This window comes from Histoplasma capsulatum (assembly GCF_000150115.1).
Source record: "Histoplasma capsulatum G186AR genomic scaffold supercont2.2, whole genome shotgun sequence".
NCBI lineage: Eukaryota > Fungi > Ascomycota > Eurotiomycetes > Onygenales > Ajellomycetaceae > Histoplasma > Histoplasma capsulatum.
The window spans coordinates 1,772,692-1,783,432 of record NW_025544802.1 but is presented as its reverse complement, the minus strand read 5'-3'; the positions used below and the strand labels follow the sequence as shown (position 1 = coordinate 1,783,432).

Sequence of the window (10,741 nt, the reverse complement as noted above, 5' to 3'; positions counted from 1 at the left end):
ATTAATAATCAAATACAAATATACTTCCTCTGTCAATTTATTCAATCTAAGTTGTATTAAATGAAGTCAGTCATCTCAAACCAAAATCAAATCTGAAGCCAAAGTTGACAAATCAGAGACAATTAAAATAGAGAAGAATCTATTCAAGTTGTTTAAGTTGAAGAAATTGAAACATAATATAGAATCAGAGACAGAGAAGAAATCTGTAAAGAAGATGGAAGACACTCTGATGAAGATAGATAAGAAGATAAAGAAGAAGATGAAAGACACTGTGATGGAGATAAAGAAGAGTCATTCTAATAAACTTGAAACACAAACAAACTATCTTGATTCATCTGCAAATGAAACAAGATTTCAGCATCAGCATTGAGATTGATTAGTAGAATGATTGATAGATTATAGTATACTTTGTAAAATTTGATATTAATACAAACAATTGTTTGTAAAATCTTTGATCAAAAAATGAATGCTATCTAACTGATCTCTAGATAATTTATAAGCTATCACTCATATCAACTTTTGATCAGATTCTTGTAAACAGAGCTCAGTTGCTGTTCTTGTAAGAAATCTCACTTCTCACAGATCTTTGACCACTATTCTTGTCTCTATTCTTATCTCTATTCTTACCCCTATTTTATCATATAATCAATAGAGTTAGTGAGTCTTGATGACATAAGATAATATAGAGCTAAAATATCTAATCAATAAGCTCTAATTGACTACAAATAAAATGAATATAATTGGAGTGTGTACACTGTAATGCTAGTATAAAAAACCTATTTGACACATTTGTCACTATAGGCTGCCGTAGGAATGCTCCACTCAAGCAGTGGGGGTGTCCACCGTTAGTTCATTGAGATGCCATGACGGCAAAAAATGCGGGAGGCTTAGTTTGTTTGAAAGAGCCAAGGTTATTTGCAGCCATAATAAACCCCCTTTTCGATTCTACCAAAAATATTACTCCCAATTGAAAAGCACTGCCTATGATATAAGAAAAAAGAAAAGAAATGGGTCTCGCCCATTACATTATTGGGCGGTGTCAAATGAGCGCAAGGATAGTATCTGTGATCTTCAAGATCAAGTACTGCGTAAGCAAAAAGGAGAACAAAGAAATGATTATCAAAGTCTAAAATGTTAGCGGCAGAAAAGAAGAGAACACGGCGGTGGACTCAAAATACGGCGAAAACCGACGGAACAACCAGTCACACTGGCAAGATGAGAGTTACTTGGCGTGGAAGTAGCTGTACTGCGGTCGAGAATTATAAACATCGACGAGAGGCAACGAGTCCGACTCATGAAAATCAGATTTTGGAGGCTGCGAGTTGCGCATTACAGACTCGTCATGAGATGAGCTATTACCGAATGTGCCTGATTTCTGGTGTTGCGTGTAGGAGAAGAAGCTGGGGAACAGTCTTCGAAGGAGTGATCGAATTGCTGGCATACATGCGCAGATGATGCCCACGTGGACCTCAATTGTACTCCAGTAGCCCATTTCGACGTAATCCCCTGGAAGTAGTTCAGTCTGAATTCATGAACATGTAATGCATTAACAATAAGGTAGACTCACAAGTAAAATTACGTGATTTAGCAAATTTGAGTAGTGATTGGAGGCGGAGAATGCTAACGATTGTGACGCTATCAGGTTTTCTCGTCAGCCTTTTATGTTGCAATGAGATGGGAATGGAGTGTGAAGATCAACGTACAAAGAACCGACGCTGAACATGATACATATGTGGATCTTCTTCTTGCGCCAGAGGTCCATTTGGGATAACTCTCTCAAAGGGAGAGCCAACGTAACGAAGTCCAAGACAATATTGATCGCCGCACTTGTCCAGCCCTGCAAGTTGATATTATTGCAGTGGCCTGGCGCAGTGCCATCCCACCGGAGCCATGCGGTTTTGATAGGAGAGCACTGGAATACGGATACGAGGATGAACACGATGCCGTATGCCAGAGTGATACCCATCACGATATATATTGCTATCCTGAAACTCTTTTTTGGGAATATGCGAAGATAGAAGAAGTGAAGGGACATTTTTGTCGGAACGATAGCCGAGAAGTAAATCCACTCGTCCCAATAGTAGATCTAGGGTTTGTCAGTTACGCAAAGAGCACGCCGATCTAGGAGGTATATTACGAACGTAAAGAACTTTTGTAATATCATCGAAATCAACGTGCCATATGTCTTTCCCGAGGCCGGCGTTTGCGACTGTTGGAAGGAGATTGGTTATTAGCTACATTGCCCCGCGGCTATCTCAGAATCAATGACACTCACTGAATACCGAGAAAACGGTGAAGGGGATTGCGAAGATCTAATATTGAGTTAGCCAGAGCTCAAGCGGCAGGGGAGTCATCCCGGGCTACTAACCATTGCTACAATTATCATCACATCGTCCATACCAAATGGCCCGCCATTGAAAAACGGCAATCTTGCCATCATTCGCAAAATGAACGCCAAAAACGCAACACCACCCCCAACCACACCAGCAATAGATACCACCTTAGTGCGGTCTCGGATTGGGCGTCCACATTTTAAATCAGATATCCGCTGCGTCGCTGCATTAAATCAGTAGCCGTTGATAGCGATTGTCATTGCGGTGACCACATACTCAAAGATTCCCTGACTGTACATTTCTGTTCCACGCATGGTGCAATCTTCGCCTCGAGTTCTGGGTTTGTGCAGGTGTCCATGCATTTCACATCTGTGAGCGAGCATAGCTGAGAGATTGCTAGTTTCGTACACTCGATCTGATTGCATTTTAGCTATGTTGCATATGTGACTATCCAGGACTCGCCCTACCGTGCATTTCGGTATATAGATTTTCTCTGCCTGCACTGCTGAAAATAGGATTGCAAGCCCCGTTAAGAAGATGTTGAAGGCCTTCATATCCACGGTCTAAGTACCACAGAGGCGGCGCGATGCCCAATTGCCGTACATGTGTAGAAGAGACTGAGGGGTCACGAAGGTAAACCCAATGAAAGTGAAAAGTTGACAAAGAGAAAGTCGGAAGAATTCAACAGGTCAATGTTGCGAGAATAGAAAATAAGCAGAACGAGGCTAATAATAAGGAATGGAAATACGAAATCCTGTTTAAAAAAATATACATGAGCGGCTGTGATTTTGACAGTGGACCAAAGTGAATTGTTCCCAGGGCACAAGGAGCAAGAGAAATTGAGATTCTGGCCGAGCATTGATAGTCCTTCAGGTTCAACTCGGCGTCAGCGCTTGACGGGGGTTCCATATTCCAGCTTCCGAAGGGTCGGCTAGGATCGCGGAAGGTCGCTCTCGGCTTCTCTCAAGTAATCGTATCAAACGGCTTATGGTCACAAATCGAGAGGTCAACTTCAGGAAGCATCACAAACAAACTTCAACGATGCGCAAGCAAATAAACTAAAAGCTGCTGACGCTGATCACCGACCAGAGGCTGAAAGCTAAGGGAGGAACAAACCCTGCAAGCCTCAAACATACCCATACTCGGGTGCCGTGGGGACAGTGTTGGCCCAAGAGTCTAGGAAAGAAGCGAGCCAAACAAAATCTCGATAGACAAACTAGCTACGTGCCTTCTTCGTTCCCATAAACGCAGTAAAAACGGGTTTCTACCCGCACGAGGCTTATCAGCAAGTATGCGAAATTAAATTCTGACCGGAAGCACGTTGGTTTTACCGGGGATAGCTTTAAGGGAGCATGCTATTCGACATCTAGCACGGGTCGTATCCCCTGAGCGTGATCAAGCGCTAACAACCTTGGAAATACTCGTGGGCCCCAGCAATAAGGATGCGAGTAGGGGGTAAGAGGCACGACGTGCTGGGTCAAAGCCGCCAACGCCCACCAACTCGAACCTCTCTTCAAAGGTCACACTTTGCATTGGCAAAGAAACTGTCCATGCCGGAGATCATAATGAGGATGGTTTCTCAGTTCTCAACCTCATGAGCCGCTTCTTACCACTCTTAATTAATTAAGAGTACGACTAGTCCTAACAGGAATGGGCTCCTCTAGACATTTTTCTGTAGTACACTCTCTGTCATCCATGTGTTTCCAGTATCCAAGTTTCTGAAGAAAAGAGAGTCTGTTGGATTGAGAGTTTGGCCTTCTTTCGATTCTAAATGGTCAATGTCGCGCATATTCAGTCCAGTCCATTAGCTATGATCGAGAAGTGCTCTCGTGTCCCATGGTAATGCTTGTATGTTGCAATGACAAAGCTCACTTCGCAGAGCTGCCGCCCACTAGAAATGAATACATTTCAATTTATCTGAAGGCATTCATATGTTGACTCACGCTCATACCCTTGTCATTCTGAAACCTTAAGGATTGGGAATCGGCACATCCGGACGGTTCTTGTTGATCCAAGAAGGCCGAGTCGATGTCACGGTGGGAGAATCTGATGGAGGAGGATGTCACGTGGCCATGAAACATGCAGCAAAAGCCTTCAAGCCACCAAGTCCAGTCCTAAGTTGCCCTGTCCGCCTCCTGAGTCCTGGACTCCTGGCAGCATAAGATAAGGATCTCCCTTTCCCCATGTTTTTCAAGGTTTCTTAAAAGAAGCTTATCACCAAATCCTATGAGTAATGTAGCAGGGGTTGGCATCGTTGCGCTAGTATGCATCCACCTCGCCGGTCCAATATGCCCGGTCCACCCCCTGCACAAGAGAGACGACTTCGACAAGTCCTCGTCCAGTGCCTGCTTGAACCGAGTCTACTTCCAGCGGGCGGCGATCTACTGAATAATGAAAATGGAGTCATTGGTTCATTCCAAGCCACGTCCAGTTCACCCTTCCATGCATGATGCTGCGCAACTGAACCCTGTCGGTTTAGGGCTTCACAGGTTACCTCCCCTTCCCGTGGTGGAGCTACTGTACTAGTATCGTAGGTCAGCAACATTCAGCAAAGCTGCTCAACCGCTGATGATGCGGCTGGATTTGGGGATGTGAATTCCTCACCACAGACTGAATGATCGGCCTCTGGTCGGTTTGGGCCGGAATATTTCCTGGACCTTCTGGCCCCCATTTGCCTCTTGCTCTTCGAGGTATCCATCTGTTCCCATTTTCCTTCGACAAAGCTTGCCTTGGTCGAACTGGAGAATCCATTCATTTTGTCACTCATTTTCGAGATCTTTGATCGTTTGATCTTGTCCACTCCTTTCCCAGACGCCGTATGATATTTTACATGAGCAGACTTTAGGTTCCAGTCATTCGTTTCATATATTCTTTTCTCAGAACCGTCGCCTTTTCGTTTGTGATGAAGTTTTCAATTCTCTCCTTTACCCTCCCTATTCTGGGGTTGGATGCGCTCGTCAATGCCCTGCCGACTGTGGAAAACATTGCTAGATTCAATGCGGATCAGTCTCACGAAGGATGTCCGTATGCGCAGCTTCAAGCCGAGCTCAAGCATAAGCGCGAAAAGCGGATGCTTTTCGACACAATGAAAAAACCCATCGAGAGTAAGATGGAAAATTGCCGTGTCTACCTGTGATAGTAGCTAACATTGAACATAGCTACTGGAAAACATGCTTTCGTACCACCCAACTTCGAAGCCGGTGATCAGCGAGGCCCTTGCCCAGGCTTGAACGCTTTGGCAAACCATGGATATATCCCACATAACGGGGTTACAACTGTACTTGAAAGTTGCCCTACATGGCTCATTTTACAATCTAACAGGTCTACAGACAGCTCAAGTTATCTTTGCGATCAACGATGGTGAGCGCTACCTACCAGCGAGCGCACCTTAACTTTTGATTAATATGACCTCTATGTGTAGTATATGGAATGGGCCTCGACCTTGCGACAATTCTTGGAGTCTTGGGAACTGTGTGGGTTGGGAATCCAATCTCCTTAACTCCAGGATTCAGCATTGGAGGGCCGACTCATCTGTCTGAAAATATCCTGCACGATCTTCTTGGCTTGGTTGGTATGAGAAGAACGAATTTCCAGTGTCTTTTGAACAGTATCGTTGATTATTCATGTCAGGCACCCCGCAAGGTCTAATCGGGTCTCACAACATGATCGAATCAGACTCTTCCAATACGCGAGATGACCTATATGCCACAGGAAATGCACATACACTTCGAATGGACAAGTTTATGGCTTGGTATAACATGTCCAGGGAACACCCGGTCGGGGATTATAACATGGACGTCATGGCACGCCGGGCAGCGGACAGATTCCAAGAAAGCAAATTTGAGAACCCATACTTCTACTACGGCCCAGTTACCGGTTTGATCAACCGCAACGCTGGGTACATTTTCCCCGGTCGACTATTCAGGAACCATTCCAGTGGAAACCCTCAGGGTGCCTTGAGTGAGTGAAACTTTCCATACCTCCCCGGTAGGCATCAGTGATGTTAAAAGAGATTTATCGCAGCAAAAAACATTATCAAGAACTTCTACGGTATTTATGGCGAAGAGGACTGCTTCGAGTACAAGGAGGGCTGGGAAAGGATTCCAGAAAACTGGTATCGCACGCCAGTCGATTACGGTCTAATCCAATTTAATCTTGATATCATTGACTGGGTTGTTAAATATCCCGAGTTGGCAAGGTTAGTTCTTCCAAGGCTGCTGACCTTAACTACTATTCCAGGCGTATATAGATCTCAGTATATGGTCGTGGACAAAGAGCACACATACTAATAATACCTTCACATTGAAGCATCGGCGGTAACATGGGCAAAATCAACACTTTCGCCGGTATCGACCTTGGCAATCTTACAAGCGGGATTGCAAACGCCGGCCATATTCTCGAAGAAAACAATCTCATCTGCTTCCTTCTCCAGTTCATCAAAACCTTCGCTCCCAACGTTCTATCTAGCACCGTCGCTACCCTCGAAGCCCCACTCAAGCTCCTGACCGAGACTATCAACACTCCTCTCCTTGATCTCGGCTGTCCCGCAATGGCTGACCTAACCAAGGGCGGCAAGCCTATTTGGGATGTGTTGCTGGATACATTTCCCGGTGCAAAGAAGGGCGGGACTCCACTCTGAATTCTGAACTAAGCGGGCCTTAATTCTCAACCAATGTAGGTTTACATTGATTGGATATAGCCGAAAGTAGCCTAAACTCTTGAATAATATCGTTTGATTCTTTAGCCTTCTTTTCAACCTATCTACTGTGTCTGCGGTTTCGTTGTCCCAGACAGTTCTTCATCATCAAGTTGGCTATCAAACATAGCTAGTTCTCACTTTTATCTCTCTCTATTATGCATGTGCAGGGCGCGTTTGACCTTAATTCCTCGGGCTCATATTTTTTAATGTGTGTTCCATGTATGTCGTAATGGCTGTTTTCAACTAGATACTTTCTTCTTGTGGAAACAGCGAACCCCAAATATTATTATTCTCATGCTTGTCATAGTTGTTGGGTTGGTTTACTATGCAGACGCCAAGTCAATATGCGAATGTCAAACTGCAAACTTATCAACCTTCACGAATGTCAATATCCAATCAAGCCTCATGTTCTCAACAACTTGTATTAATGTATAACATGGATGTCCCTGTTGCAGCAAATGTTTTGGGCACCATTGGCGCTGTAAGCTCAAATCGCGGTTGTTGATATAATTTTTACCATTCCTGAATTCAAGTTCTAACAGCAACGGCAGGTCTGCTGGTGTATCCAGGTAAGCAGATTTGGGGGATGTATGGCTCTGAATCCTCTACCGAGAGATCGAATAACGTTAACCATTTGTTTTCCTAGCTACTCCCTCAAATCGCAGTAAACCATCGGCGCCACCACACCGAGGGTCTACAGCCTTCGATGATGATTCTATGGGCAATTGCTGGCGTTCCGCTTGGGACATACAATATAGTTGAGGAGTTCAACATTGCCCTGCGGATCCAGCCTCAGATTTTAACGCTGCTGAGTCTCGCAACTTGGACGCAGTGCATGTATTATGGAAAAGTATGCACATTGATTTTATCATTTTGGTCTTATATCCAACCCCTCCCCCCCTATATTGCTCTCGAGCACGCATTGCTAAGCATACGCATACACATATATGTATTTCAGAAATGGCCCGTGAAGAAATGTCTCATTACTGTTTTTATTCTCTGCGCCGTGTTCGGCGGTGTCCAAGCCGCCCTAATATTTTTGCTCCGAATCGCAAAGCATCACGAAGTCCAATGGCCCATCACCATGATGGCCATTTTAAGCGCCTGTCTCCTCGTTGCCGGTGTGCTTAGGCACTACTGGGATATATATATCCATCGGACTGTGCGGGGAATAAGTTTCCTGTTTGTGGCCATTGATGCGGCGGGTGATTTATTTTCACTGGTTTCTATCTGTATGCTTCATTTCAAACTACGGCCCCGTTCCCCATGTCACCACTCCCTATTGCAAGAAGATCACTCAGTAGTTATATCATCTCCTATGCCGATACCACCTTGTCTAACAATTCAATCTAGTATACCAACCCACACTTGATATACTCGGGATGGCTATCTACGGAAGCGAGCTAGCCTTTTGGTTGGGAATCTGTGCGTGTGGTTTCTTTATGAATTTCTCCCCCTGGATTAAGAAGAAAGCCAGAGCATGGGGATATCGTGCGGAAGAAGAGTCTAGGAGTGAAGAAAATGAACCTGCGACACAACAGCCCCAACAAATTTACCTTCAGGAGGTGCCGTCATCTACCTCTGTGTTTCAAACAGCGTCTGGGACAACGGACACGCTGAGGAGGAGAGACACTGTTGTGCAAGAGCCATAAGAGGCCAATGAACAAACATCGGCTCTAAGTCAGCTCTATCCCTGGAGACTGGCAAGGGCGCTTGGTCAGGTTGGGAATCATGATAAAGAAGTTGTAGATAGTCATGTAGTCCTCAGCGTCAAGCCATCCGAGTTCATCACCGGGGCGAGGAATTCCAGATCGAAGCACGAAAACTGATGGTATACAAACTTCTTAAATTACATTCAAAGCATACAGATCTATATGTACAGTATTCGTACAGCATGTTGCTTTATGTACAGTCTATAAAGAAACAATTTTTTAGGTTCTTTTGAGCCATTTCCCTCTGAGCGGATGACGATGCACACAAAGGCCTGCCTTTTCTGTTTGAAAAATTGGGGCATGTGAGTTGACACCCATCTCTAACCCAACCATCTTTAACATGCGCCAACACAGCCCTCCTGACAAGAGCTTGCAAAGTATTAAGGATATGAAAACAAAACTGTCCTGAGTAGTCATTTGTGACCACTTCTTTCCGTTCTATGGGTTCCAAAGCGGTACCGACATGCCGATTTCCGAGTGGTGTCAGATCTATACCATATAATCCATCTTTCTCAAGTACTGTTACTTTCTGAGCCGGAATGCAGTTCAGCGGGGAGTTTCATCATGACTCTGCTCTCCCCTCTTCAACCGCAACGACGACGACGGCACAGATATCATCGATTTTACCACCTCTCCATTTATCCCAAGGGTAATATCGCTGAGCTTCTTTCGCAAATGGGCCGTCCCTATGACGATCCATGCTGGAAACTTTCGCCTGCCGAACGACTGTAAGAGCGAGGCGATCCTGCAACGGAAGGAATCTCGTTCGAGGGTTAGATATCGGTTGCTTGGATTGAGAGTCGTTCGTCGATGTGGAGACTCTGGGGGCTTGAACAAGGCCGCCTTCGTGAGTGAATTTATCAAGATCAGCAGCAACGCTAATCCCCGATTCCGAAGTAACGTTCCAAGCACCAGCAGTTATCATTTGGTCTGTTATGATATTTAAAATATCCTGGTTGAAAAGGTTGTCGAGGACGCCGTCCGTTGCTAGAATGAGCACGTCACCATGCTGCATTTTCAAATTAGTTACACTCGCATGGCAGGGGAAATCCTCGAAGATTTGACCTCCGAACATTGACGATTGGATTCGGATGAGCGGCGGTATCAAGGAGAGCTGGTAAGGAGCATTGAAAGCGTGCGTTTGAGAAATGGAGTACTGATGAATGGCTGCCAGTCGGCAAAAAATGGATCCTGAATCTCCGAGACTGGAATCGAATTTTTTGCTGTTAACATTACAAGGTCATACACAGGGCTTCGTCATGTAGCGAATAGACAGGATATTTACATACTTCGCAAGTTCCACCCTCCCATCATCATGCCCAATGCCAACGCTAGCGGTACTTCCACCTGCAAAAATAGATTGATCTGCTAAGCATCTCTCATAGCCGGCCTGCATCAGAGCCCTGGGGCTCAATTTTTCGACTTTTGTATTCCAATCTAAAGCGGCCTGAGCCATGTTGCTGCAGAGCGCATGGGAGAAATCCGCCGGGTCCACACCCGATTGGGACCAACCTCCTACACCATCTGCCACGCCAAAAGCAACAGTGTTGGGTTCGCCGTTCACCTTGCTCACAAAAAAAGCATCCTCTCCACTATCAAACCGGGACATCCTCCGGGCGAAAGGCGTTGTCCCCACCTGTAGGCCTAAAGCCGCATCCTTTTCCGGCCGAAAACTAATGACATTTTTCGTGGGAGAAAATCGTTGTCCTTTTCCAGACGCGGACGCGGCGATGCGATACGTTATGCGGCGTCCCGATAGAGTGAAAGGGCTCGAGTGGAACGACCTCGTCGACCCTGTGCTCCGCCAGTGCGTACCGGGGAATGGGCACGGGGATTGAAAACTCGCTCGAAACGCAGCCGGTCTGGACAAGAGCGACCGACAGGATCCTACTACGTTCCGCAGCTGCATTGGACACAAGCTCCGTAGGCCACTGGTTCCGGCGACTATAGCCGCGTCCATTCGAAAAACTGGGCTTTGCCCTCCTGCGCAGGAATGA

General features: G+C 45.6%; 5 protein-coding genes across 5 annotated transcripts; 2 read left to right on the top strand and 3 right to left on the bottom strand.

Annotated features, from left to right (window-relative positions):
• Window positions 1-1,222: 1,222 nt before the first annotated feature.
• Window positions 1,223-2,938, bottom strand: HCBG_01823 (CFEM domain-containing protein; the record flags this gene model as incomplete). The annotated part of the gene is made up of 6 exons (XM_045428872.1): window positions 1,223-1,506; window positions 1,568-1,656; window positions 1,704-2,086; window positions 2,369-2,556; window positions 2,610-2,729; window positions 2,905-2,938. 6 exons carry the CDS (start codon window positions 2,936-2,938, stop codon window positions 1,223-1,225), a joined length of 1,098 nt encoding a protein of 365 aa, XP_045290658.1.
• Window positions 2,939-4,592: 1,654 nt separating this feature from the next.
• HCBG_01822 (uncharacterized protein) lies at window positions 4,593-5,100 on the bottom strand (the record flags this gene model as incomplete). The annotated part of the gene is made up of 3 exons (XM_045428871.1): window positions 4,593-4,717; window positions 4,770-4,850; window positions 4,938-5,100. 3 exons carry the CDS (start codon window positions 5,098-5,100, stop codon window positions 4,593-4,595), a joined length of 369 nt encoding a protein of 122 aa, XP_045290657.1.
• A 135-nt stretch (window positions 5,101-5,235) lies between these two features.
• On the top strand, window positions 5,236-7,222 carry HCBG_01821 (uncharacterized protein; the record flags this gene model as incomplete). Its single annotated transcript, XM_045428870.1, has 7 exons — window positions 5,236-5,437; window positions 5,492-5,610; window positions 5,663-5,693; window positions 5,755-5,904; window positions 5,964-6,293; window positions 6,357-6,531; window positions 6,642-7,222. The coding sequence occupies 7 exons, from the start codon at window positions 5,236-5,238 to the stop codon at window positions 6,970-6,972; spliced, it is 1,338 nt and encodes a 445-aa protein (XP_045290656.1).
• Window positions 7,223-7,468: 246 nt separating this feature from the next.
• On the top strand, window positions 7,469-8,684 carry HCBG_01820 (PQ loop repeat protein; the record flags this gene model as incomplete). Its single annotated transcript, XM_045428869.1, has 4 exons — window positions 7,469-7,513; window positions 7,679-7,882; window positions 7,991-8,153; window positions 8,386-8,684. 4 exons carry the CDS (start codon window positions 7,469-7,471, stop codon window positions 8,682-8,684), a joined length of 711 nt encoding a protein of 236 aa, XP_045290655.1.
• A 622-nt stretch (window positions 8,685-9,306) lies between these two features.
• HCBG_01819 (type 2C protein phosphatase PTC7) lies at window positions 9,307-10,704 on the bottom strand (the record flags this gene model as incomplete). Its single annotated transcript, XM_045428868.1, has 2 exons — window positions 9,307-9,949; window positions 10,034-10,704. The coding sequence occupies 2 exons, from the start codon at window positions 10,702-10,704 to the stop codon at window positions 9,307-9,309; spliced, it is 1,314 nt and encodes a 437-aa protein (XP_045290654.1).
• Between the last annotated feature and the right edge of the window lie 37 nt (window positions 10,705-10,741).